Source organism: Callospermophilus lateralis, chromosome 14 (genome assembly GCF_048772815.1).
Source record: "Callospermophilus lateralis isolate mCalLat2 chromosome 14, mCalLat2.hap1, whole genome shotgun sequence".
NCBI classification, from domain to species: domain Eukaryota; kingdom Metazoa; phylum Chordata; class Mammalia; order Rodentia; family Sciuridae; genus Callospermophilus; species Callospermophilus lateralis.
The window spans coordinates 79032783-79057625 of record NC_135318.1 but is presented as its reverse complement, the minus strand read 5'-3'; the positions used below and the strand labels follow the sequence as shown (position 1 = coordinate 79057625).

The window sequence follows — 24843 nt, the reverse complement described above, 5'->3', positions numbered from 1 at the left end:
TCTTAACAGAACTGTCACTCCCCTCCCCAGGGACTTTCACAGACATGACTAAAACACCACTAAAGCAGCAGAATGCAACTTTCATACACCTTCTGGGTCAGACAAAGTGAAGAATGGAGTCAGCAAGCCAGGGCCAAGGACACACACCCTAAGGTCATGCTTCATTCATTTATTTTAAAATTCCTGAAATGCATGAAAAGACTAAGTGCACAATTCCCCTGGGTGTTTCCTATTCTTGGCTCTACTGAGTCCTGAAGTCAGAGCAGCCTCTGGAGAGTTAGTCCAACCCATTGCTTTAGCAAGGAGGAAACTGAAGCTGTCCCGCAACTCACAGAGCCTTCGGTGGAAGAATCCAGACTAGGACAGAAGCTCCCAAATCTGAGAAGGCACACAGCCTAGAGAGCTCCCGTGCTGCCTTTAACTTTTCCAGCAGATGTACAAGTGATCCATAATCAAGTCCTCAATCAATAACCACGTAAGCATTACCCAGCAGACCAGACTCCAGACCAGACTCCTCACCGTTCAGCTTCTCTCTAGACTGATAAGGAGCTCCTGCTCGTCTTCACACCTCTCCTGCTGAAAGCAACAAGAAGCTGACCTGTGAATACAGGCGTCTGAGGTCTCTGTGGTCACCTGGGAGGCACCTGCTGCGTCTCCCACACATGCAGGTCCTTCTTCCCATAGCTGCAACGAGCCTCCTCCCTGCATGATCCTTTCCCTCCAAACCACAGGGTGCAGTCAGGAGAACCCACCCTCAGGGAGGTCAGCACCCTTCGTAAACTACGGCTCCCGAAGTGTTTAGAGATGTAATCTTTCTCCATGCTCCCAGCTCAGGGCACTTCAGGTGGCAGATCCCTCTCAGCTCAGGGCACTTCTGGTGGCAGATCCCTCCTAGCTCAGGGCACTTCCGGTGGCAGTCTTTGATCCTGCTTTGTGGTCTTGTCCCAGCTTGTGGCTGTGGTGCAGAACGCATCTCACTGAACACCAGACAGCTCACGCTCATGACACTCTCCTCTCCTGCTGGTAAGTTCAATCCCACAGATGTTTCATGGCATTTCCATCACATGCTGGATCAGCAATTCTCAAAGTGTGGTCCTCCTCGAGGGGCGCACAGCTTCATGAGATGCCCCTGTTCCTTATGCTGTAGCTGTCTACACTGACGGTAAGGCAGTGCTGGCTGCCCCTGCTGGCGCCTGAGCACAGACTGGGTCAGGGCTGGGGCTGCACTGGGCAGGGCTGGGCAGGGCTGGGCAGGGCAGGGCTGGGCTGGGACGGGACTGGGCTGGGGCTAGGTCAGGGCTGGGGCTGTGCTGGGCAGGGCAGGGCTGGGCTGGGCTGGGGCTGGAACAGGGCAGGGCTGGGATTGGCTGGGGCAAGTGCTCACAGAGACTGGGCTGGGACAGAGGCTGGGGCTGTGCTGGTCAGTATTGGGGCTGTGTTGGGCAATACTGGGGCTGTGCTGGGCAGGGCAGGGCAGGGCAGGGGCTGGGGTTGGGCTGGGATAAGTGCTTACAGGAACTGGGCTGGGACTGGGCTGGGGCAGGGCTGGGACTGGGCTGGGACTGGGCTGGGGCAGGGCTGGGACTGGGCTGGGCAGGGCTGGGGCTGGGGCTGGAGCTGGAGCAAGGGCTCACAGGGACTGTGCTGGGGCTGGACAGGAGCTCCACTTGTACTCAACAGGAAACTGAGGAACTGTGGTTATTCGAGGGGTATATGGCAGACACTTTCTCAGAAATGAATTAAGTAGACTCTCAGTTTAAAGAATTTTCAAGATTTTAAGTGAAAACTTGAGGACTGGAAAGTGTGTATCTGCCGGTGTCCAGCTGAGAGCTTCCAGTACTCCAGGGTTCTCTGCGCACAGCGACAAATGCTTATTTAGCATCCAAGAGGCCTGGGCTCAATCCCCAGCACTATAGCAATAATAATAATAATAATAAAATATTTTTCTGATGAAATCAGCAGTAATAATAATACTGAGTTTTTTTTTTTTTGTTTTTTTTTTTGGATGTCCTGTAGGGAAACAGAGTCAACATTTGTAAGATCTAATGTAACTCAGTGAATATGTATTTTCTAAATGTTAGAAAATCATGCATGAGTAAAAGTCAAGACAGATGAAGGATGTTAATGTAACAGAGCACAAAATGTTCACTGCCATGGTTTCAGATTCACAGTAGAACTAACCGTTAAAGAAGCTCCCACTTGTTGCAGGGTAGTGTCTGAAAAAAACCTGCACTCCTATTTGACAGACTACTGGAATGCTTCTTTCTTTTCCAGCCACGTCACACACACAGGGCTGAGTTTCCCCTTCATGCAATTCTCGCAGAACAACAATGTAATGTAACTAACAGAGGCAGATATAAAAGTTTGGGCTTCTGTTACACCAGAAATTAAAGAGATTTACAAAAATTTAAAACAATCCCACTTTTCTCATTAAATTGTTTTTGTACTAGAAAATAGTTATTCTTAATAAAAATGTTATTTATGTTATCATGCAACAGGTTTGTTATTTATTTAACAATTTAGTAAGCCTTCTGGAGATTCATTTTAATTTTTAATCTTGTAAACAGAGATAGATATAATCCGTGGAGAAAAACGCTCTTGGGAGCCCTTGATAAATTTTAAGAGTGTAAAAGGGTCCAGAAGGCAGAGCATGGGCCTCGCTGGGCTGCGCGGCCTGAGCTCCTGATGGGGCTGGGGTGCGAGTGGGGACAGGCTGCAGAGCAGGCCAGCACTATGCAGCCTGGCGAGTCCAGGGCCATTCCTGTCAGCACCGTAGACCTGTGGCTTCGAGCAGATAATCTTGGAGCCTCAGCTTTCTGCTTTTACAAAATGGGAGCAACACCCAACCTGAAGACTCCGAGGGAACTGCAGTGTGGGGACCCACACACAGGACGGGAGGCCAGAGCCGCCAGCAGGTCTGTAAACCGGACACGTGCCCTGGACAAACACTCCCAGGACCACGCAAAGTCCAGCATTCCCACTGGGCCCTCACAGGTGGTCCACGCCTCCAGGGTTTCTATTTTATTTTTCCTGTAACATAGAAAATTTAAACCTGGATAATGCAAAGTGCTCTCAGCATTCTGGTGTGAAGAGTGGCTGTTGAGTGTTTCACTCATCGCTGTCAAGGTAACTCGTAAGATACACCTCAGTCCACGTTTCAGAGCACTCTACCCATGGAGTGGTGGCTGGGGATGGGAGGGACCAAGGACACTGACAACAGGAGAACCATGATAAACCGCAGAAAACGGTAAGCTTTAGGCACGGCTGGGGAGTTGGATGTGGTTCAAACACGGCTGGCTCATTTGCCATTTGTAAGAAAGCCTTTGGACACAACTGGCTGCTTATGATTCACACTCACCAGCACTTGAGTTATCACAACACTCACATCCTGCTTTGCCAGACCATGCAGCTTATCTGTGTGCGTGTTTCTCAATCTGCAAGCACACATGCTTTGCACCACCGCAACACACTAACATCACCTCAGCTGTAAGCAGCTTACAATCTTCTCGTTCTGCTGACCATCCTTTATGTCTAGTTTAAAAACAAAGCAGAACACGCATACTCAAGCACAGTCCCAGCAGAATGCAAGAAGAGAAAAGTTCGGCTGGAGCAGCACCTTGTTTGAATACCATTCAAAAAAGTCTGAATATCAACTAACAGTTTAAGTGATTCATAACCACACTCCTATGTGCACTGTGATCCACAAAACCACGGAAGCTCCCTGCTCTCAGAAGACACCTCAGTGCGCTGTCTGGCGAGCAGCAGGCACTTTGAGGCCTGGCCTGGGCTCAGCACGCGACCAGCGTGGAAATGTGACAGTGCTGCTGTCCTGAGTTCCCGCCCCGCCCTGGGCAGCAGAGGAGAGTCTGGATGGTTTTCTGGGAGTGGAGGGTGGCCTGTCGTGACAGAGGGGTGACTGGTGACAGCCTCCATCAGAAAATTCCACAAGTACCACTCAGGTCAGGCTCAGGCTCCTCTTGGCCTCTCCCAAGCTCACTGCTGGTGGGCGCTGTCCTGCAGCCTCCAGTGGCTGAGGATGGAGGACACTCTGAAACAGGCAAGTGCCGCCATTCAGCAGTCACAACCCAAAGGCTGGGTTTACCTTAAGTGACTTAGACCGTGGGGACGCAGCTCCTAGAAAAACAAGTTTGCCCTCCACAAAGAACACTCCCCTTGCCTCTCCATCAAGGCAGGCAGTGTCCCCAGCACTGACAAGGACACCAAGCTGGGGGGCTCAGCCACTCGACTGAGTGTCAGAGCTTGTGCCCGAGCAGCTGTGGGGCAAGGTGTCTTTGGATCTGTGCTCCACCCTGCACCACTGGGAGCTCAGAACTATTAAGTACAAACTTTCTGCAAGAAATCATCTTTGTCCTGAATTTCAAGAAAATTCCATATGAATTATGTCCACAATTAGGACATATGCTTAAGGGAAGATGTATAGAATAGTAATTATGGTATTTTGCAGCATGGATTTCTAACTTGTCAAACCCAAGCTTTTTATTTATATTTGCCTTATTATTCCTAGGGCTCTACTGCCAAGAAGTCAGGCTGCATGGTCGCTCAGATGGCGTGCGATGCTGATGGGCAGGTAGTGTTCCTCAGGCACTCTGGGACCACCTACTCGCTCAAGGCCCAAATCACCCTCAGAACCAGGTGCTATGATTCACCCTCCCTCTCAAGAGGGGAACTGAAGAAAGGAAAACTAAGTGACTGCCCCCAAGGTACCGCAAGTCCCAGACTGGCCTCAGACCCAGGCAGCTGGGCCCAGAGCCCAAGCTTTATAGGCAAAGATGTCTGCAACTTCTCCTCACCACCAAGGTTTCTAGTTGACATTTAAAGGAAGTGTCCTACCTCAGGCTTACTCAGGCTGGATGAGACCAGGGAGCCGGATCCCACGTCCAAATCCCACTGCTTTTTACCATGATTCTCGGCATCCAAAGCGGCAATCCGTCCATCTAGAGTACTGATGATCACTAATGACCTGTGGATTCAAATCAAGAGGACAAAATCAGAAAGCTGTCCAAGAGGCTGTGCACTTACTCCCTGTACCTGAAGGAACTCTGGCCCCCCCAGACCCCCACTAGGGAGAGGAAAGAGGGGGGCCCACCTCCCGCTTCCACATCCCGCCACCACCATTGACACTACACTCCCTTCAGCTGTTTATATCAGGCATGAAAAGCCCAGATGCCTAGGTCACTGTCCTTCTACACCAAGTTCCATGGGGAACTCACTACCTCCTGCTGTCCTCTCCTCTCACCTCCTCCACCTCCCCAAAGCTCTTCCCCTGAACTGTCCTCCCAAATGTTCGCTCATCTTGCTCACATAGAAACCGGGCACTCCCTAAGGACACCGCTACCCTAGAGGAGCAGAGCATGCAGTTCTCCATGGCCCCTGACCCTGGGTCCCGATGGGTATGTGTGTGTGTGCTGGGAGCCACAGCCAATTAATATGATGCATGGCATTTTTGATTGAAAGGTGATGCCAGCTAGCCATTGAGATGATATGATTATGTTAAAAATTACATTCATATGGATACCGGACTCCTGCTGCGGGACTCCTGGAGAGTTCCCATTGGTTGGGAAAGTACAGTAGGAGGGAATTCCGGGGAGGCGCTTGCGCTGGAGGTCCGGAAAGGAGCAGCAGAACGCCGCGTGGGTGGATCGGGAAGCTTCCCGGGCGGACGTGTTATTGGCGGTTCTTTCAAATAAAGTTTGTTCCTGTTTGAGTGGCTCGTGATCTTGTGCCCAGCCAGACAGCGGCAACTGGTGGCCCGTACGGGGAACGCCTGAAGCTTGGAGGTGAGTAAAATTGCTCGCCCCTGAGGGAAGGCGACAGAATGGGTGACCATTTCAAAAAACAATGTGTTCTTCTTTTGATTTATTTTGTTTTTGTTTCAAGCTGCCTATCCCTAGAATTTTCTCAGGCAAACTGGGAAAAATGGTTGGCTCAAGGCTTAAAGTTGTTTGGCCCGGAGAAAGAGAAAATTGATACAACTATTCTTTGCTCCGTTTTTGTTTCATTCTGTTTCGGGTTTGTTTTATGCTACCTAACTGGGTTGCGTTACCTTTATAGTAGATTAGAAACTAGTAAAAAACAAACCGAAAAACTGTTAAGTAAATTGTTAGAGGTCCAAACTGTGGTAGAAAACATGTCAGGTCAAGCAAAAGAGAAGGTCTCTCCAGCTAGTCAGACAGAGGAAAATTTGAAGAAAGAAAGCTTAGAGGAAAAACGACCATCAGTTGGGGAGTTACAACAGGAGGCTGCTACTAACTCCGTTCTATCACCAGAGGGCGTAAGAGCTGAGCGGCCCTCAATTCCTGTAGTTAATGCACAAAATCCTAAGGCAAGATCCCAAAGACTAGCATGCCCTGTACTTGAGCAGGCAGGAGGGCAACGAATTCATCGCGCTCTAGATTTCAAAACAGTAAAGCAATTAAAAGAGGCTGTAACAACCTATGGCCCGCAAGCACCCTTCACCATAAGCATGGTTGAATCTATTACCAACTTAGACATGACACCAGCAGATTGGGCTAACATGTGTCGATCTGTGCTAAATGGAGGACAATATTTGTTATGGAAGGTTGCCAATGAGGAATTCTGCATGGAGACAGCTAGGCGAAATACAGCAGCCGGTTACCCTCAAAGAAATCTGGAGATGTTGTTAGGAAAGGGACCTTATGAGGGTCAACGGCAACAAATTGAATATGATCCTGGTGTATACGCACAAATTGCTGCAGATGCAGTTAGGGCATGGAAAACTTTACAGGGGCATGGAGATTTACAAGGACAGTTATCTAAGGTAATACAAGGAACTAACGAACCTTACGCTGAATTTGTAGATAGGCTTATTCAGACAGCTTCTAGGATATTTGGAGATGTAGAACAAGCAATGCCATTTATAAAACAACTGGCTTATGACCAAGCAAATCGTTGCTACAGAGAGGTCATTAGACCATGGAAACATGAAGATTTAAACACATATATTAAATTATGTAGAGACATTAATGAACAAGGACAAGTCTTAGCAGCAGTACAACAGGCTTTAGATGCCAGGCCAAAAACATGCTACAATTGTGATCAGACAGGACATTTTAAAAGGAATTGTCCCATAGGAGGAGGGTTTAACAAAGCTAGGTATCAAAGAAATAGAATACCAGGTATTTGCCCACGATGCCGTAGAGGGAGACATTGGGCTAATGAATGCCGTTCTCAAACTACCATAGAGGGCACTCCGTTATCAAAAAACGGACAAGGATCAAGTGTTTACCCACGATATCGTGGAGAAAGGCATCAGGCTCCATTGCCAAAAAACGGACTGGAGGGCCCAATGCTCCGGGGCCCAAAACCACAAATATACGGGGCAATGGAGGAACCCAACAGCACCATCAAGGTAGTGCCCAGGACACATTATCCATTAAATCCCTCATCAGACAAACTAGAGGGAGCGCAGGGCTGGACATCTGCGCCTCCGCAAGAGCAGTACTAACTCCAGAGATGGGAATTCAAATTATTCCCACAGGAGTAAAAGGACCTCTTCCCCAAGGAACGGTAGGCTTATTATTGGGACGCAGTTCTTCCACACTAAAAGGACTTATGATAAGTCCCGGGGTAATTGATCCCGATTATGAAGGTGAAATAAAAATTATAGCTAGTTCTCCGAGAGGCATATCAGTTATCTCACCAGGGGATAGAATAACACAGTTACTAATAATACCCAGCCTACATGATAAATTTTCTAGTCGTACTGTAGAAAGAGGTACCAGGGGATTGGGCTCCACAGGTGTAGATTGGGCTATGCTGTCTTTAAATTTAGATTCTCGCCCCATGCTAAAACTAAATATTCAAGGATACGACTTTAATGGGCTACTGGACACAGGTGCAGACCTTAGCATCATATCTAGTCAGGAATGGCCAAAACATTGGCCATTACAACAAGCCACTCAAACGCTTCGAGGCCTAGGAGTGGCTACTAATCCCCATAGAAGTGCAATGGTATTAGATTGGAAGGATCCTGAAGGATGTGAGGGAACTATACAGCCATATGTATTGGATCATCTTCCTATAAATTTATGGGGACGAGATGTCCTAGATCAATTAGGTTTAACGTTAACAAATAACATCAATCCTAATGCGCCCACTACTAGGGCTAAACAAGGTTTTAAAAAAGAAAAAAGATTAGGAAAACAAGGACAAAATATAGCAGCACCAATTCAAATAGATCAAGGAACAGACAGACATGGGTTGGATTTTCAGAAAGGGCCACTGAGACAATAAAAATTACTTGGAAATCAGAAAGACCAGTGTGGGTTCCTCAGTGGCCCCTGACTAAAGAAAAGATACAAGTAGCCCATGATCTGGTTAAACAACAATTAGCGAAAGGACATATACAACCTTCCATATCTCCCCATAATACTCCCATTTTTGTTATTAAAAAAAAATCTGGTAAATGGAGATTATTACAAGATTTAAGAGCCATTAATAATGAGATGGTTATTATGGGACCTGCTCAATCAGGGATTCCCCAATTGTCTGCTTTACCAAAAACCTGGTATGTTTTAGCTATAGATATTAAAGATTGTTTTTTTTCAATTCCTATTCATCCTGAGGATAGTCCACATTTTGCATTTACTATCCCTGCACTAAATCATGAAGGTCCTGATCAGAGATATGAATGGAAAGTACTCCCTCAGGGGATGGCTAATAGTCCAACTATGTGTCAAATTTATGTTAACAAAGCAATCCAACCACTTAGAAATCAAAATCCTGAACTACAAATATTTCACTATATGGATGATGTATTATTGGCACATAAAGATAAAAACATATTGCTGGAATGTTATGCCACACTTACAAACTTATTAAAAAATTATAATCTAGAGATAGCAATAGATAAAGTACAATTAAATCTTCCAATTAATTATCTAGGAGTCCTGTTATCCTCAACCATGGTCCGTCCACCAAAAATTCAAATACGAGTAGATCAACTCAAATCACTTAATGACTTTCAAAAGTTATTGGGAGACATAAATTGGATAAGGCCTTATCTAGGCATACCAACAGGAGAGCTAGGACCTTTATTTGATATCCTAAAAGGTCCATCAGATCCAAATTCACCCCGCATGCTAACGCCTGAAGCAAGAAAGGCATTAAAAATCATTGAAACATATATGGAAAATATGCACTTGGATAGAATTGATATAAGTTTGCCTTTATTATTTATTGTACTACCAACAAAAAATATTCCTACAGGAGTATTTTGGCAAGAAGGTCCATTATTGTGGATACATTTATCTTATTCTCCTAATACTATTCTTACTAGATATCCTGAGGCTGTAGGACAATTAATACTCAAAGGAATAAAAGCAGCAAAGGGAGTGTTTGGGATTTCTCCCAATAAAATTATTACTCCATATACTATGGATCAAATTGATGAGTTAGCCAATGAGTTAAATACTTGGGCAATAATCATGTGTAAATCTAATGTTTCATTTGATAATCACTTGCCATCTAATCCTTTGTTGTCTTTTTGGTCTAAGCATCCTGTAGTTTTTCCAAAAATGACAAGAAAGACCCCTATCATGAATGCTCCAAATATATTCACTGATGGGTCAAATAATGGTACAGCAGCAGTAGTTACCCCTGATCAAACTTTTACATTTTTAGTACCCAAACAATCAGCTCAAAAGATAGAGCTTAATGCAGTATTACAAGCTTTTATGATGTTTAAAGATTCTGTATTTAATTTATTTTCTGATAGTCAATATGTAGTTAATGCTATAGTATCCCTTGAAGATGCAGGTAGGATTTCCCCTTCTTCTACTGTTTTCTCTTTGTTTTCCACTATACAAAGTCTAATCTGGGACAGAAAAGATCCATTCTTTATAGGACATATCAGGGCACATACAGGATTGCCTGGAGCCCTTAGTTTAGGCAATGAATTAGCAGATAAATCTACACATGACATACATATTTTCTCCACAATAGAAGAAGCTATAAATTTTCATAAAAGGTTTCATGTCAATGCTAATACTTTACAAAAACGTTTTAAAATAACTAAAGAACAAGCCAGACATATAATAAAACAATGTCAAAATTGTGTGACATTTTTACCACAAGTTAATCTTGGAGTCAATCCTAGAGGACTGATACCTAACCATATTTGGCAGATGGACGTCACACACTTGCCAGAATTTGGAAAATTAAAATATTTGCATGTTACAGTTGATACTTCTTCTGGATTTTTGATGGGCTCCCTTCATGCCGGAGAAAAAACTAAAGATGTTATAGCTCATTGCTTACAAAATTTTGCCACTGTGGGCGTTCCAAAACAGTTAAAAACAGATAACGGTCCCGGTTATGCTTCTACCTCTTTTAAACAATTCTGCTCATCATTTGGCATTACTCACATAACAGGAATTCCATACAATCCACAGGGACAAGGCATAGTTGAAAGAGCTCATCAAACTATTAAAATGTACTTATTAAAACAAAAGGAGGGAATTGGAAAGGGGTATATATCCCCCAAAGATAAACTTAAAATAACCCTCTTTACTCTAAACTTTTTAAATTTGGATTCATCAGGACTTAGTGCTGCGGAAAGGCATATGTATCCAAAAAATGTGCATAAGCCTAAAGTTCTTTGGAAAGATATTCTAACAGGACAATGGAAAGGTCCTGACCCAGTAATTGTCTGGAGTCGGGGCTCTGTTTGCGTGTTTCCACAGGGAGAACAGCAGCCGATTTGGATTCCAGAAAGACTAACTAAAACGATTTCTACAGATCAAAAAGAAGATAATTTGACTCAAATCCATAACAGCTGATATCCAGAACTCCAGCTTGGCCATTCTTACATCTGCGACTGATTAACCAGGATGCTTTTTTCAATATCTATTTTATTATTGCATTTTTCCATATCATAGGTTCTATTTTATTTTTGAGCTCATACAGACCTAGGTTGATGTTTTTCTGATCAGTTTTATTTTTTAACTGTGGAGTTTTTAACATTGCAATGGAGATTTCACCTAGGTGAAACTACAAGGCCTTTACTATTGTCTTATGTGTTGTATGTTATATGTGCACACTTCTGTTTTGTGTTATGTGTCTATATGTGCGTATGTCCATAGATCATATATGAGGAGTGCTCAAAAAAAAAAAAAAAAAAAAAAAAAAAAATGGATCCAAGTACTTTTTATTATTCACGTCATTTTAATGGTTTAATTTAAATTGGGTAAACAGCTGTTAAAAATTATTTTAATATGTGTACAAATAAGCAGGTTAACAAATCTGTTTGTTTATTTTCATCTTTCCTTTTCATTATATTTAATAATTCTGTTCAAGATAATGTAAATTGTTCTAAAAAAAAAAAAAAAAAAAAATGTTTTCTTAGTACCTGTTAAAATGTTACATTTTTTTTTCTTTTTCTCTTTAACATCATTGTCAGAATTCTTATTTTTCATCCCAGTGCCGGTGAAGACAAAGATGAAACCAAACTACAACTTCTTCGATAATTATCACAACAAACTGTATAAACTGATATATCAATGATCTTGGGAGGAAATGGACATATTGATAGATTCCTCCACTTTGAACTGCTTACAAAACTTGCCTGGACTATGTATCACTTGTATGCACTGTGATCTATCCGTTGATACAACAAATTATGGTAATGCTGGCGTATCTTTGCTGATGTGTCACCAGTGATGCAATTTTCCCTAGGAGTCGTCAATTGATGTGGTGTTGTGGCATTTCTGTATCCTCCTCCCTTCTACTAGTGATGGTCTAATTTTGGGGGCCAACAGAGGTGAGGCAAAGAACCTCACCCCCCCACTGGCACCAAGACCAAATCTGGGGGCCAACAGAGGTGAGGCAAAGAACCTCACCCCCCCACTGGTGCATAGGCCTATCCACAATTATGGCTATTTGCTGGACCGGTAGTCAGTGACGGGTATGATCCAATTGCAATGGTATCAACCTAAGACAGGAGGCTGACGCCTAAAGGTCAGTTTTCCAATGACGGGTAAGAACCATATGTTGAATTGGACAAACCTAACAGGCACGGTCCCTAGCCACATTACTTGCTTCTTAATTAAACAGAAGGGGGGAGATGCTGGGAGCCACAGCCAATTAATATGATGCATGGCATTTTTGATTGAAAGGTGATGCCAGCTAGCCATTGAGATGATATGATTATGTTAAAAATTACATTCATATGGATACCGGACTCCTGCTGCGGGACTCCTGGAGAGTTCCCATTGGTTGGGAAAGTACAGTAGGAGGGAATTCCGGGGAGGCGCTTGCGCTGGAGGTCCGGAAAGGAGCAGCAGAACGCCGCGTGGGTGGATCGGGAAGCTTCCCGGGCGGACGTGTTATTGGCGGTTCTTTCAAATAAAGTTTGTTCCTGTTTGAGTGGCTCGTGATCTTGTGCCCAGCCAGACAGCGGCATGTGTGCTGCTGTGTCTCCATGTCGTGATCCCCCTCTCCCCTCTGGAGCCCTTGGGCTCAGACTGTTCCAGCATCACCTCTCCCAGGAGTCACAGAAGGACCCAACATCACCAGCCAACTCCTGCAGGGCCCCGGGGTCACCAACCGATTCCTGCAGGCCCCAGGGGTCACCAGCCCGCTCCTGCAGGGCTCCAGGGTCACCAAATGACTCCTGCAGGGCTCTGGGTCACCAGCCGACTCCTGCAGGGCCCCGGGGTCATCAACCGATTCCTGCAGGGTGTCTGTCAACTGCCGGGTTCTGGTCATGGCCTCACCTGCCTCTGTGGGTTCTCACCCCTCTGCCCACCTCTCTCAGCCACTGCCGTGGTCAGACCTGGACCAGGGCATTACCAGCATCAACCTCCCTGCCCTCTGAGATCTCAAGCATTCGCCCAGTACCAACGCCTGTCCAGCTCACTCCCTGCCCCTGGTCTATGGTCCTCACCCCATAGTGCCATTCCCCTGGAGCAGCCCCTGCACACGGCCCTTACTGCCTCTCCCAGACCCAGCTGCGGCCAGCTCCCTCAGCTTGCCCTGCACCGCACAGACCCGTGGCAGGTGGAAAAGCCAGCTGTGCTGACGGCTCACCTTCACTCACGACCACCACTCTGGAAAAGGGCTGGTGACACTGCACAACCCGACATCGTTCCCACGTCCCTCACCACCCCAGGAAGGAGCTTAACGCAGCCTCCCCTCCCCGGACTTGGCCCCCAGCTCCTCTGAACTCGCCAGTCTGCCCAAGGAAGGAAAGGCAGCGCCTAGAGCACGTCTCCCGCCACGGGATCTGTTCACCAGCACCTGACCGGACTCTAGCTTCCCTCTTGCGTGCAGGTGAGCTGCAGGGTCCACTCCATCAGCCCCCCACTTCACCACAGCACTGGCCCTCCTGCAAAGGCGAGGACACCTCCAGCATCAAACCTGCCAATACTTCCTCTTGCTGAAAAATGAAACCAGAGACCTGTGAGGTGTCCAAACCTGTGATCCCAGCAGCTCAGGAGGCTGAGGCAGGAGGATTGCTAATTCAAAGCCAGCCTCAGCAACGGAGTTACTTAGCAGTTCAATGAGATCCTGTCTCTAAATAAAATATAAAATAGGGCTGGGGATGTGGCTCAGTGGTCGAATGCCCCTGAGTTCAATCCCTGGTACCGTGCCCCCCCCCCAAAAAAAAAGAAACCAGAACAAACAAAACTCTTTCCTGCTCTGGCTCCCACCCCATTTCTTGCTCTTTGCATCAAAACTCTTGGAAAAGCATTCCATACTGTCTCCACATCCTCCCTCCGTTTTGAACCAGATCTCGGCCTGACTGCCCTGTCCAGCAGTTCCTGGAATAGTCCCCAGGAGTCCTGTAGACAGCACCTGGGGCCAGGTTCAGGTCTCAGCTCACCGTCCAGCAAGGTGGACCAGCTCCCCACCCCTCCATGAAGCACACTCCTTGGTGGCTTCCAGCTCCTAATTTTTTTTTTTTTTTACACCCAATTCTATGCTATTCTTTCTTGGTTTCATTTTGAGTTCCTTTTCATCTTTCTTCTCATAAAACACTCTCTACCTTTGTGTATATTTTTTGGTGCTCCGATCCAGTCCGTGGCATTAAACACCTTGTATGCTGGCAGCACCTGGCTCTCTCTCTGGCTCCAGGCCTCTCCCTGGGCTCTGGACATGCCTGTCTAACCACCTGCCCCTCCAAGTGCCCGACAAGCTTCTGCAGGGAGACTCCCAGAGTTCCTCCACTACAGCAGGCATAGTTTTCCCTCAGGCCTTGGCATCACTATGGTTCTGCCTGGAACACACCCCATCAGGGCAGGCCCTCCATCAACCTCTGTTGAGTCACAGGTGAGTGCTGCAGGGATTCTAGACCTGCTGGCACATGTCTGCTCTAAAGAACATGCAAATCCCAAGCACATGGCCCTGCTGCTGGTGGGACCACAGAGACCACCCACTCCCTTCCACTGACCAGGAGCACAGACAGACAAATCTGGAGTGTAAACCCACCTGAGACCTTTCAAAGCACAGTCTACCAAGTGAAGCCACGAAATTATTCATTTCCAAACTATACACTCATTCTCATTTTGAAATTTCCTAATGGTAACTCTTGGTCTAGTTTGCAAAAATAAAGGCTTTGCCCAGCTACAAATCTTACACTTCCAGATGACAGGCAGGAGACAGCCAGCTCCCCTCCCACCATGCACTCCTGGGTAAAGCAACCCGGCAGCAGCTGGAGGAGGCTTCCAGGAAGGTCCACGCTCGAGGACAGAATCTGATCAAGCCATAGGCCACAGGGTGATAGCCCAGCTGGCTCTTTCCCAGTCCCGCTATGGACACGTCCAGTTTTCTGTTCAAGATCTCTAACTGCCAATAAATGGCCCAATGACAGCAACAAAAATCGTCAACTGAAACAGAACTGATGTGCAGGCAGCAGCAACCCGTGAAAACCTACAGAGAGTGCCGGCACTTGAACGCGGCTGTGTTAAGATTGAGAATCCACATGTGGACGGACCGCCTGGGGTACTCCACTTACACAGCCCGCACTGGTCTTTGAGTGTTGCTAACTCTACCTTCACCTTCAGAACAAAGAAACTAAACAATAAAATTTGCCCAGACACATGTCATATGTATATAAAAACACATTTTAACAAAAACTTGGTTTAATGTGTTAACTATTCTTTCACTAAAAAACTATCACAGGGTATACTGAACTGAGTCAAATGTTGTGCTTTTTGGCCAATCCATTCTGCTTTTTAAAGTAAATGAGGTATTTTAATACACTATTATGTTCAAATGATATGAGAATAACAATATTGCAAACTTGAGCAATATTTCAAAATACAAACACAGGCAGGAACAACCGAGTGTATCACTGACCTAACTGCTATTCGCTCCTGAATTTGCATGGGCACATTTCATTATTTCAACCCTTCTTCATGTGAGTAATAGCAACCCCCTAGCTAGCTGTCAGGTGTCCACCCACACACACACACACACACGCCCCCTTCACCCTCTCTCATGGCCCGAGCCTGGGTGCATTATAAGCTAGCTCCTTCGTACTGCAGGTGTCCTGAGGGGGATTCCCTTTAGCTGCAGCTGATGCAGCAGCACGGGACAGTACAGACCGGCCACTATTTAGACCACCTAACCACCATCCAAAAGGGGGATGCTCACTGGCATAGACTGAGAAAAGCATTAAATAGATACTGCTTTAAAAAAAAAAAAAAAAAAAGTACTTAGAGGCCAGGCACAGTGGCGCACGCCTGTAATCCCTGCAGCTTGGGAAGCTGAGGCAGGAGGATCACGAGTTCAAAGCCAGCCTCAGCAATGGTAAGGCATTAAGCAATTGAGGCAGACACTGTCTCTAAATAAAAAAAAAAAAATACAAAATAGTGCTAGGGATGTGGCTCAGTGGTTGAGTGTCGTAGAGTTCAATCCCTAGTACCAAAAAAAAACAAAGTACTTAAGTTGAATGCAGGGGTGAAAGAGCAGTAATAAGATATGGCATCAGAACAAATGTAGAGATGAAAAGCAGGGAGAACACAGGCCATTCATCTCCCCATGATCACCTTATAAAGAAGATGGAAAGCGCTCACTCATTCAAGAATTGAAGGGACTGCTGGGCACCACTGGAGGAGAGGACAGAGCCTGCAGTCAGACCTGGGCCACAGCTTTGCCCACTTTCTCCAGGCAAAACTCGGCTACGTCCCCTGTCCCGGTCTAACTCACACCTGCCTGACCTTACCAACAATCTGCAGTGTTGATTCAAAACTATTAAGGACACAGGTCCCATCCCACAAGGGGGCTTGGAGGACACATCTCAGCAAACACCCCAGGTGGGTTTAAAGAGAAGGCTAGCGGTGCAGGCCCTGACAGGCCTGGAGAGCCATTTCCTTGAAGAAGAAAGAAGTCATTTATGGCCTGGAACACGTCCGCCAGTAACTGCTTTGAAATGTCCGTTCCTCACACCTTGCTTGGTTTGCAAAGGCTTTGCTTGGATGGTTCCACAGTGAGTACTGTTCTGGGTCCTCCAAGCTCCCCACAGGAGAGCCAGCTGCTCTCTGCCACACCCACCTCCTTATCACGTCTGTGCACCCAGAAGCCACGAAGCAGTGGCAGGCCAGCGCCTCACCATGGACAGCCTTCAGCAGACTATCTGCACCTTCCTGCATCTTCTGACCTTCTGTCCTTTAACACCTTCTGTCCTGCATCCTCTTCCTCCAGGTCCATGCCCACAGCCTCCTCTCCAAACCCACAGAGTCCCAAGCACTTCTCTTCCACCTGCTTCTCCACCAGGACCTCCTCCTCCTACACAGCAGAGCACCTGTCTCCCAGCACTGAACAGGATGTCCACTGGGCCTGCACCCTCCACCCCACACTGACACACCAGCCCTGTGCTCACGATCCACTTCCAAAGCTGCTCTAAAACCTCTTCCTGCCTCAGGCCACCACCCCGGGCTAGAAAAGGGGCTCCATGACCAGAGCACCCCAAGGGGCTCCGACACCTTCCTGCCACGGCTCTTCCCCTCAGCTATGTTCTACAGCTGAGATATGATAACCTGCTGCTTACCCAAGGGAGGCCACACTGCCTCGCCTGTCCAGGAGCCCCAGCCTGGAACCAATGCACTTCCTAATGTCCCTTGTGCTTCTTCTGCCCATGCAACCTCCTTTCCTGCACCTCTCAAATGAGCAGCACCTTCAGGGGCTCTACCTCTCCCTGCCCCTCCTCACCTGCAGCACCCCAGGGGTTCTTCCTCTTCAACAAAGTTCCTTTGCTCATTTACGTTTTGACCTGTGTCTTCAAATATTTCATTTGCCAAATGAATACTGTCTCTCATGAATTACTCCATCTCTAAAGGAAATACTTAAGAGTCAATCTACTTATTCAGGATTTCTGGAAAGAAATAAACATAATTATTATCTAAGGTTTGATATAATTCTAGCTCAAAGCAAAGAAACTTGAGTTTTAAATTCACTTTCTCCTTATTAAATGTCCAGTTTCCATTGGGTGATTTTCCAACACTGAGGAACTTACAGATCTCCAAGCAGACCCCTGGGGTCTGGGAGCATTGCCACAGGCTCACCATATCACTCCCTACTGGGCCCCTACTCACAGGGTCCTGTGGCCCACACTGTCCTTGGCCATCCCTTGTCACTGGAGGACTCTATCCTCTTCACTCTCCACTACTGCAGGACTCTCGTTGCCATTGTAATAAGTCTATTGAACACAATCATCCCCCTGTCAAGGAAGAGATGTTTATGCACTCTAGGACCGAGCAGTGCCTCGTCCTGGTGAGAGGCAACAGCATCTGCTGAGCAACCCAGGAGGGCAGACCCGTTGCGCACATCAAACAAGACAGAGGCCAGGTAGGGTCCTGCGCAGTGTCTGCAAGAAGAGGGGATCCCCGACACTCACCCTACTGCCCTGCCACCCTAAGTCTGCCTAAGTGGCTACTGCTGCATCCCACCATAGACACATTGCTCCTCCTGCCAGGGGTCTCACCAGAAGTCATTTTTCCTATAACTGCTCTGAGTGTGCACTCAATTTAGCAGAAAAGACCAGAAGGAATATGCAAATTTTTTTAAAGAATTAGTCACTCAGAACATCTGCCTACTTACAGTCAATCTGGGTTCTGATAAGCAGGTGCTAAAGTCCTTCATAAAGCAATTTCAAAGGAGCCAGGTTCCTGTAGAAATTTCCCATGGGAAAGAAGAGAAGCAGGTGACAGGACAGTGTCCCATGGACTGAGCCGTTTCTACACTGGCAACTGCTATTCTTTCTTTTTTTTTCCTGGGGGACAACTCTTTACAGAGGTGAAAATGGGATCTGGTTGAATCTGGTGTTTTTGTTTTTTTCCCCTGAATCCTCTGCCCCATAAGCTCTCACATTCTTATTCCAAAACAAACAGACTGCTTGGGCTTTACTTTCCTTGCCTACAAAGGGAACCTTCAGATCAACTCCTTTATGTCAACATCCCTCAAGCGAGCTGCGCCCCAAATCAAAACAAGTACAATATGAGAAATCACCAACTGTTCTCCACCGCCTCGACACGTCAGCTACATCCTGAAGAAACAACCTGATTTTTAATGTTACAGGTGATGTAAGAGTGACAGGTGTCTCTTCCTGTTAGACCAAAACATTATGGAAGCACTTCTGCTTTACTCTGTGGAACATTTTTCATCAAAATGGTTATTCACGACGGTTAGAAAACACGTTTAGCCTCCTGTGCTCACACAGGTCTGTGACTCACATGTCCTCCCCAGGGCTTGTGGTTACTGGAGCTGGGGACTGATCCAGGGATTCTCCCACTTGAAGTGGGCGCTCACCCCTGAGCCAAAGCCTTCCTCTGCGTGCTTTAAACATGCTGGTAACAGGCACATACGAGCTCCTCTCTTACAGAAAAAGGAGAGAAGCAGATGGAGTTCCCAGAGACCGAAGAGCCACACGGCAACTACCACTCAGAGCAAGATCAAGAGGGTCCCTCCGCAGATGCCTCACAGCACAGGGAGCCCAGTTGAAATGAATAGCGGCCCCCACTCCTGTCATGTGACACCAGAGTGGCAGCTAAGGACAACTGCAGACAGGAAGGACAGTCCATCATTTGTCCAGAGTAGGTTTATTTTGACTTATAAACTGCTTTCAAAGTTATGTGTAAATTCTTTAAATGTGATTTTAGGTAATCTGAAGAGTCTTGAGTCAGAAGAATGAGCATTGTTGGGACTGGATGACTGAGCTCCCTTTCAACCTTGAATTCTGAGATGCTAAGGAGTCAATGGTCCTGGTAATTAACAAACAGACAAAACCATGACTATGGCCAGGCATAGTGGTGCACATTTGCCATCCCAGCAACCTGGGAGACCAAGGCAGGAGGATCCTGAGTTCCAGGCCAGCCTGGGCAACTCAGTGATAACCCTGTCTCAAAATAAAAAAAGCCAGGCACAGTGGTGCATGCTTATAATCCCAGCAGCTTGGGAGGCTGAGGCAGGAGGATTGGAGAGTTCAAAGCCAACCTCAGCAAAAGCGAGGCACTAAGCAACTCAGTGAGACCCTGTCTCTAAATAAAATATAAAATAGAGCTGGGGATGTGGCTCAGTGGTCAAGGGCCCTTGAGTTCAACACCCGGGACCCCTCAAAAAATAAATAAATAAAAAGGCTGGGGATGAAGCTCAGTGGTAGAGCACCCCTGGGTCCTATCCCCAGTACCACACCAAAAAAAAAAAAAAAAAAAATCATGAATCTAAAAATCAGGAGGAAGACCAGATTTCTGTCCTGTAGTTTCACATCATGTCAGCTTATGAAAAAGGATGGAGAGGAAAGACAAAGAGAAATTAAGGAAATAAATCATCTCACATTTGCGAAGTCTTTTCATGTTATCTTTTAATCCCCCAAATTCTGCTTAAAGGCGCAAACTGAGACAGCACCAGGGAGTGATGGCAAGCCGTTAGAGGCTGACTAGAAAGACAACAGACTTCCCAGCTGGTGTGACAGACTAAAAGGGCTCTTCCCAGTGTCTTCAGGATGCCTTCCTGTAAAGATGCCCAGCCCTCTGCAGGAACCACAAGGAACACGCTCCGATCTGTACGTCAGAGGTGGAGTCCAAAACCGTGGCATAAGTCACACTGACATCCACAAAACTTAAGAGTGAGGCAAAGTTAAGGCTTTCTTCTAGACGTCTGCAGCCACCAAACCATTCAAATTTCAACATAATGTTTAGCAGAGGAAACACTCACAAGACTGCTACCACAAAAACAAGCTCATTTTAGCTACTTTAAAAGAAAAAAAGAAAAACAGTTCATTCACATGCTTGAGATGCAGAGTAAGCATCCTGAATGAAACCAGTGAAGAGCAAAGAATCCTTTTAAGAGAAAAAAAGCACCGAGCATGGGCTGGGGATGTGGCTCAAGCGGTAGGGCGATTGCCTGGCCTGCATGCAGCCCGGGTTCGATCCTCAGCACCACATACAAAACAAAGATGTTGTGTCCGCCGAGAACTAAAAACTAAATATTAAAATTCTCTTTCTTTCTCTCTCTCTCTCCTCTTAGTATAAATTACTGCAATTTAAAAAAAAAAAAAAAAAAAGCACCGAGCAGGTGAGCCTCATCTTGCTTCTTGAGCATCAAAACACAACATGCAAAAATAAAGATCTCGATTCCCCCCTCCACACCAGCTCTGGTCAGTGAGTTTTGCAAGGACTGTGGTTCCTTCACAGCTGTTTGTAATAAATGGTTGGTTAATTCAAATCTGTTCCTCTAACCTTCCTCCCTGAAACAAACAGGATATTGGTCTATTATTATGAAGCTGATAGTCTATGTTTTTCTTTTCCAGTTGAAGAGCATTTAGAAAAAACTTCTATGAATTTTGCATGTCTATGTTTTTCTTTTCCAGTTGAAGAGCACTTAGAAAAAACTTCTATGAACTTTGCATATTTATCTTCTATTGACTATCAAATTCTGTTCCACACTGTCTTAACTTTACACCACCAGACACCCCTAAACCAGGACCATCTCCTCTCAGCCAACTCTATGTGCCAGAGATCACTTGCTCTTCCAGGCAAAATTCCTCTTATGTTTAGTCTTGTATTTGAGCAAAACTGATCCTTCTACCTGCCAACTAGATCCTGCCCAACTCCCTTCACCTCTTTGTCTACTCTTTTCATTTGTAACCTGTTTATACAGGCTCCCTCCTTGCAGTCGGTAAATGAGATCAGAGGTCCCTTGTCCCAAAAGTTGCCTATTATCAGTGAGGCCAGGAGGCAGTGGGGCAGAGAGGGAGGGATCAAAGAGCTCTTGCAATCTGCACTTGGGTCTGCTTTACATTGTCCATATGCTCACTCCCAGCCTCTCCTCTCCACGTCCTAGTCCTGTTGTTCCAATCTAACCAGCCGCACTTCTGCCTTCCCAAGGAGGGGGAATTTCCTGAGGTTTATCCATGGGTGCCGCCTCTTTTTCACAACTTCAGCTCTCTGCCCTGACCGCTGTTCAGGCCCAGGCCCTCATTTCCACCTGTCTCCCTCGGCCTGTCCTGCTTGTGCCTTTTGGCATCCTTACCTCCAGTTCCACACACAACATAGCTAGAGAAACACCCTGTAAGCATATGTCAACATGTGTCAACATATGCTACATAACATTTCTCAAACTAATGTGTGTGAATCACATGGTCCAGTGGGTCTGAGGGGGTACCTGATTATGGAGTTCTGTTGCACTCCAAGGGGATGGTACTATTAGCATAAGGGGACACAGGGACAGACAGACGGACGGGGACACACACACAAATAACCCCAACCTAGCCTCATCTTCTACTTGTCTAGCCTCATCTTCTACTACTCCTCCCTGCCCAGCACACATCTGAATCTCTGTGACACAGCTTACATACACCACAGATGTACATTGAACAAAACATTTCCTAAATGTAATTTCTTGCCTTTGTGTCTCTTGCTGATTTCTCAACTCCAATGTCTATCAGAATTCTACCCACTTAGAACCACAGCCTCTGGGACAGGAGTCCCCTGTGTTTCTCCTTTGCTAGGAAAGCAATAATCCTTCTTTTTCCTTTTTTCTAAAAAAAAAAAAAAAAAAAAAAAAAAAAAAAAAAAAATTTACCCACTTTTCAAGAACTCACTCATCCTGCTACAGCATGCCTCACCCAATGAACACCACAAAAATCCTGGGACATCTATGACACTAATCTGCACTGCTTCTGCTCTGTACTGCCAACAGTGGTCTCCTTATTTCACTCTCATGCTGGACTGCACCCTCCTAGGAGGGCAGGGGTTGCCTGCTCAGCATCTGTAACCCCAGGGCATCTCCGCATCTCCAGCTCTGGTCAGTGACAGTACTTGTATTCTAGAAAAACAAAATATCCTACTCCATATAATTTGCTGAGCAGCTGCTTCAGAAGCTTCTTTAGGAAAAGCTCTTCAGAAGAGCTGATTCATTAGCAAGTCTATGACAATTTTGTGACATATGTTACTTAAAGTATTCAAATATAAACATTCAAATGGTGCCTAAAGAAAGTTACCACTTATGCTATTTATTGTACTCTCCAGGTATACAGATCAAGGTTCTGATACTTGACTGAAAATTAAATCTAACTTGTTATGATCTAGTAATTACTATATTGTAAGTTTAAGATACTTTGTGATCCTAATTCTTGCCCTCCTGGCTTAATGTACCTAATGCTCCTTTTATCCTTCCATCACTCCATTTGTTAAGGAGCACACCACATTCTTCCACGTTTGCTAGGACTGGACGGCTGCAGAAGATTTTATTTACCATTATCATGTCTTAGGTTTGCATTAAGTCTTTGAAAAGTGCTTTAAAACATGTACCTCAAAGCAATATGTTTAAGGCGGCTAAGAAATCCTATAAGTTCCGTATATCAGCTGTTAATACAGCAGCCCCTTACCCCCACCCGCGGCTTGTCTTCCCAAGACCTGAAGACCTCGCTCACGCTGGGCAAGCGCTAGAACCACAAAACTACATCTCCAAACCCTGTAAAGCCTTCGGTATCAAGGAGCGACCAGTATTCAAGAACCTAACATGCATGGCTCCTAAACTTTTAGAGCGTTCAGGAACTGTCTGAGGCGCTCATTAAAAAAGCAGATCTAGCTCCTGCCCAGCAGAAGCCCCATTCAGCAGCCCCGGGGTGGAGCCTAGAAAACTACACCTAACCCACATCCCAGGTGGTTTTGATGCAGGTGCTCCGCAGACCTCAATTAGAGGAATACTGATCGCAGCCCGCGTCGGGGACACCGCGGAGCCGTGTCTGAAGGAAAACGTAGACTTCCCTTCCGCAGCCCGTTCTCAAAACAGCTATCACCGCAGCGCAGACACCGGGTGATTCCCGCAAGGCAAAGAGGAAGGGGAAGGAAAAGGAGGCTTGGAGGACGAAGAAAGCCCGGAAACGAGGACAACCCGCGGGCGAGGCTTCTTTCCAGCCCGCCCGCGCCCGCCCGGGCTGCAAGGACGCCTCCCCGCCCGCGGCCAGCGGCGAACACCCTCACCTGCCGCGCGGCTGCAGCTCAGCGGCGTCGGGATCCGGCGCCCGCGGATCCTGCTCCCCCGCGGCGGCGGGCAGCGCCTCGGCGTCCTCCACCGTCACCTCGGCCGCCCCGGGCCCCGCCGCAGACGTCGAGGTGGGGGCGGCCGCGGCGCCCAAGCCAAGCGCCGGCGCGGGGATGCGTGCGCGTCCCGCCGCTCCGGGCCGCGCCAATCCCAGCAGCAGCGGCAGCAGCAGCAGCAACAGCGCCCGCGGCCCCGGGCGGCCGGCGCGTGCCATCAGCGGCCCGGCCCGCGAGCGCGCATGGAGGTGCCGCCGCGCGCTGCTCCGAGCCCCAACCAGCGCAAGACGTTCCAGAGACCAGCAGTCGTCCAGACGGTCCTAGCAGCCCGCCGCGCTCCGGCCACGTCTTAGCCCCGCAGCGGGAACCGCCTCCTGAGTGACAGCCGCCCGCTGGCAGCGCCCAGGAGCGACGTCGGCTGTGTGCTCTCTAATTGGCTGCGGGCCTTGCCACTCTGCAAAGGGCGGGCTCTTCTTGATGGGCCACATCACACCTACCAATCAAATCGTGTTTCCATTCCTCGAAGCCTGGCTCTTTTCCGGACGGCGTTACCAATGAGAAATGCCCATCCCCGAGTGCTCCTCTTTGATTGGCGAACTCGGCAGTTCCCGGAACACCTTTTCTGAAGCAGATTGGCCATCCTGGTGTCTGGCCTCGCCTCCCAGGGGGAGGGCTGCTGAGGACGTGACTGTAGATGGTGGAAGTGGATGCCCTTCAAAGGGCTGAGCTAACCGCTTCTTGATTGGTTGGAAGCTGCACTTACTACGTGGCGGATTCTGACTGTGAAGGGGACGGACCCCCGGGAAAGGAGGAGTCGGGGCTAAGTCCCTGGTGGCCCGGAGGCTCCGAGAGTAAAGAGGCTTTGGCTGCGGCGCCTCCGTGTCTGTTTGGAAAGGCAAAAGCGAGTCAGAAAAAAAAATAAAGCGACTGCAGAGCGGTATGATCTGGAGGTGCCTGCAGGTGATGGGGCGGTGCAGGGGACAGCCCTGTGGCCTGGACGCTGGTTAGGGATTCAGGGACCTGTACATAACCCCATCCGCTCCTTACCGACTGCTAGGGCCCGGCCGATGCGCTCACGTCATTGTCCAAGGTCACAGAGCAAGTTACAGAATAGGACATCAGAGTTCTCTGACTCTGGTGTGGCAGGCTTTGTACCTCCCGCCAGGCTGTAACCATCAAGATGAGACGCAGAGCCCAAAGTGGAGATGCGAATGGCCAACCAAGGCTTGCGAACTTCTGCAGCAGTTAAGAACGCCCGGGAGATTTTTGAGCAGATGAGAGGAACGATTAGTTGCACCCTTCATCCGTGTGTTCAGGAGAG

General features: G+C 47.2%; 1 protein-coding gene across 1 annotated transcript in view; it reads right to left on the bottom strand.

The window, feature by feature from the left end:
* Eif2ak3 (eukaryotic translation initiation factor 2 alpha kinase 3) overlaps positions 1 to 23767 on the bottom strand; it is a 61607-nt gene extending 37840 nt beyond the window's left edge. Inside the window, exons 1-2 of the mRNA XM_077105152.1 lie at positions 23466 to 23767; positions 4852 to 4981 (exon numbers count right to left, since the gene is read on the bottom strand). Coding sequence (XP_076961267.1) covers positions 4852 to 4981; positions 23466 to 23740 — 405 coding nt within the window. The 5' untranslated portion in view covers positions 23741 to 23767. The remainder of the gene's footprint in view (positions 1 to 4851; positions 4982 to 23465) is intronic.
* Between the last annotated feature and the right edge of the window lie 1076 nt (positions 23768 to 24843).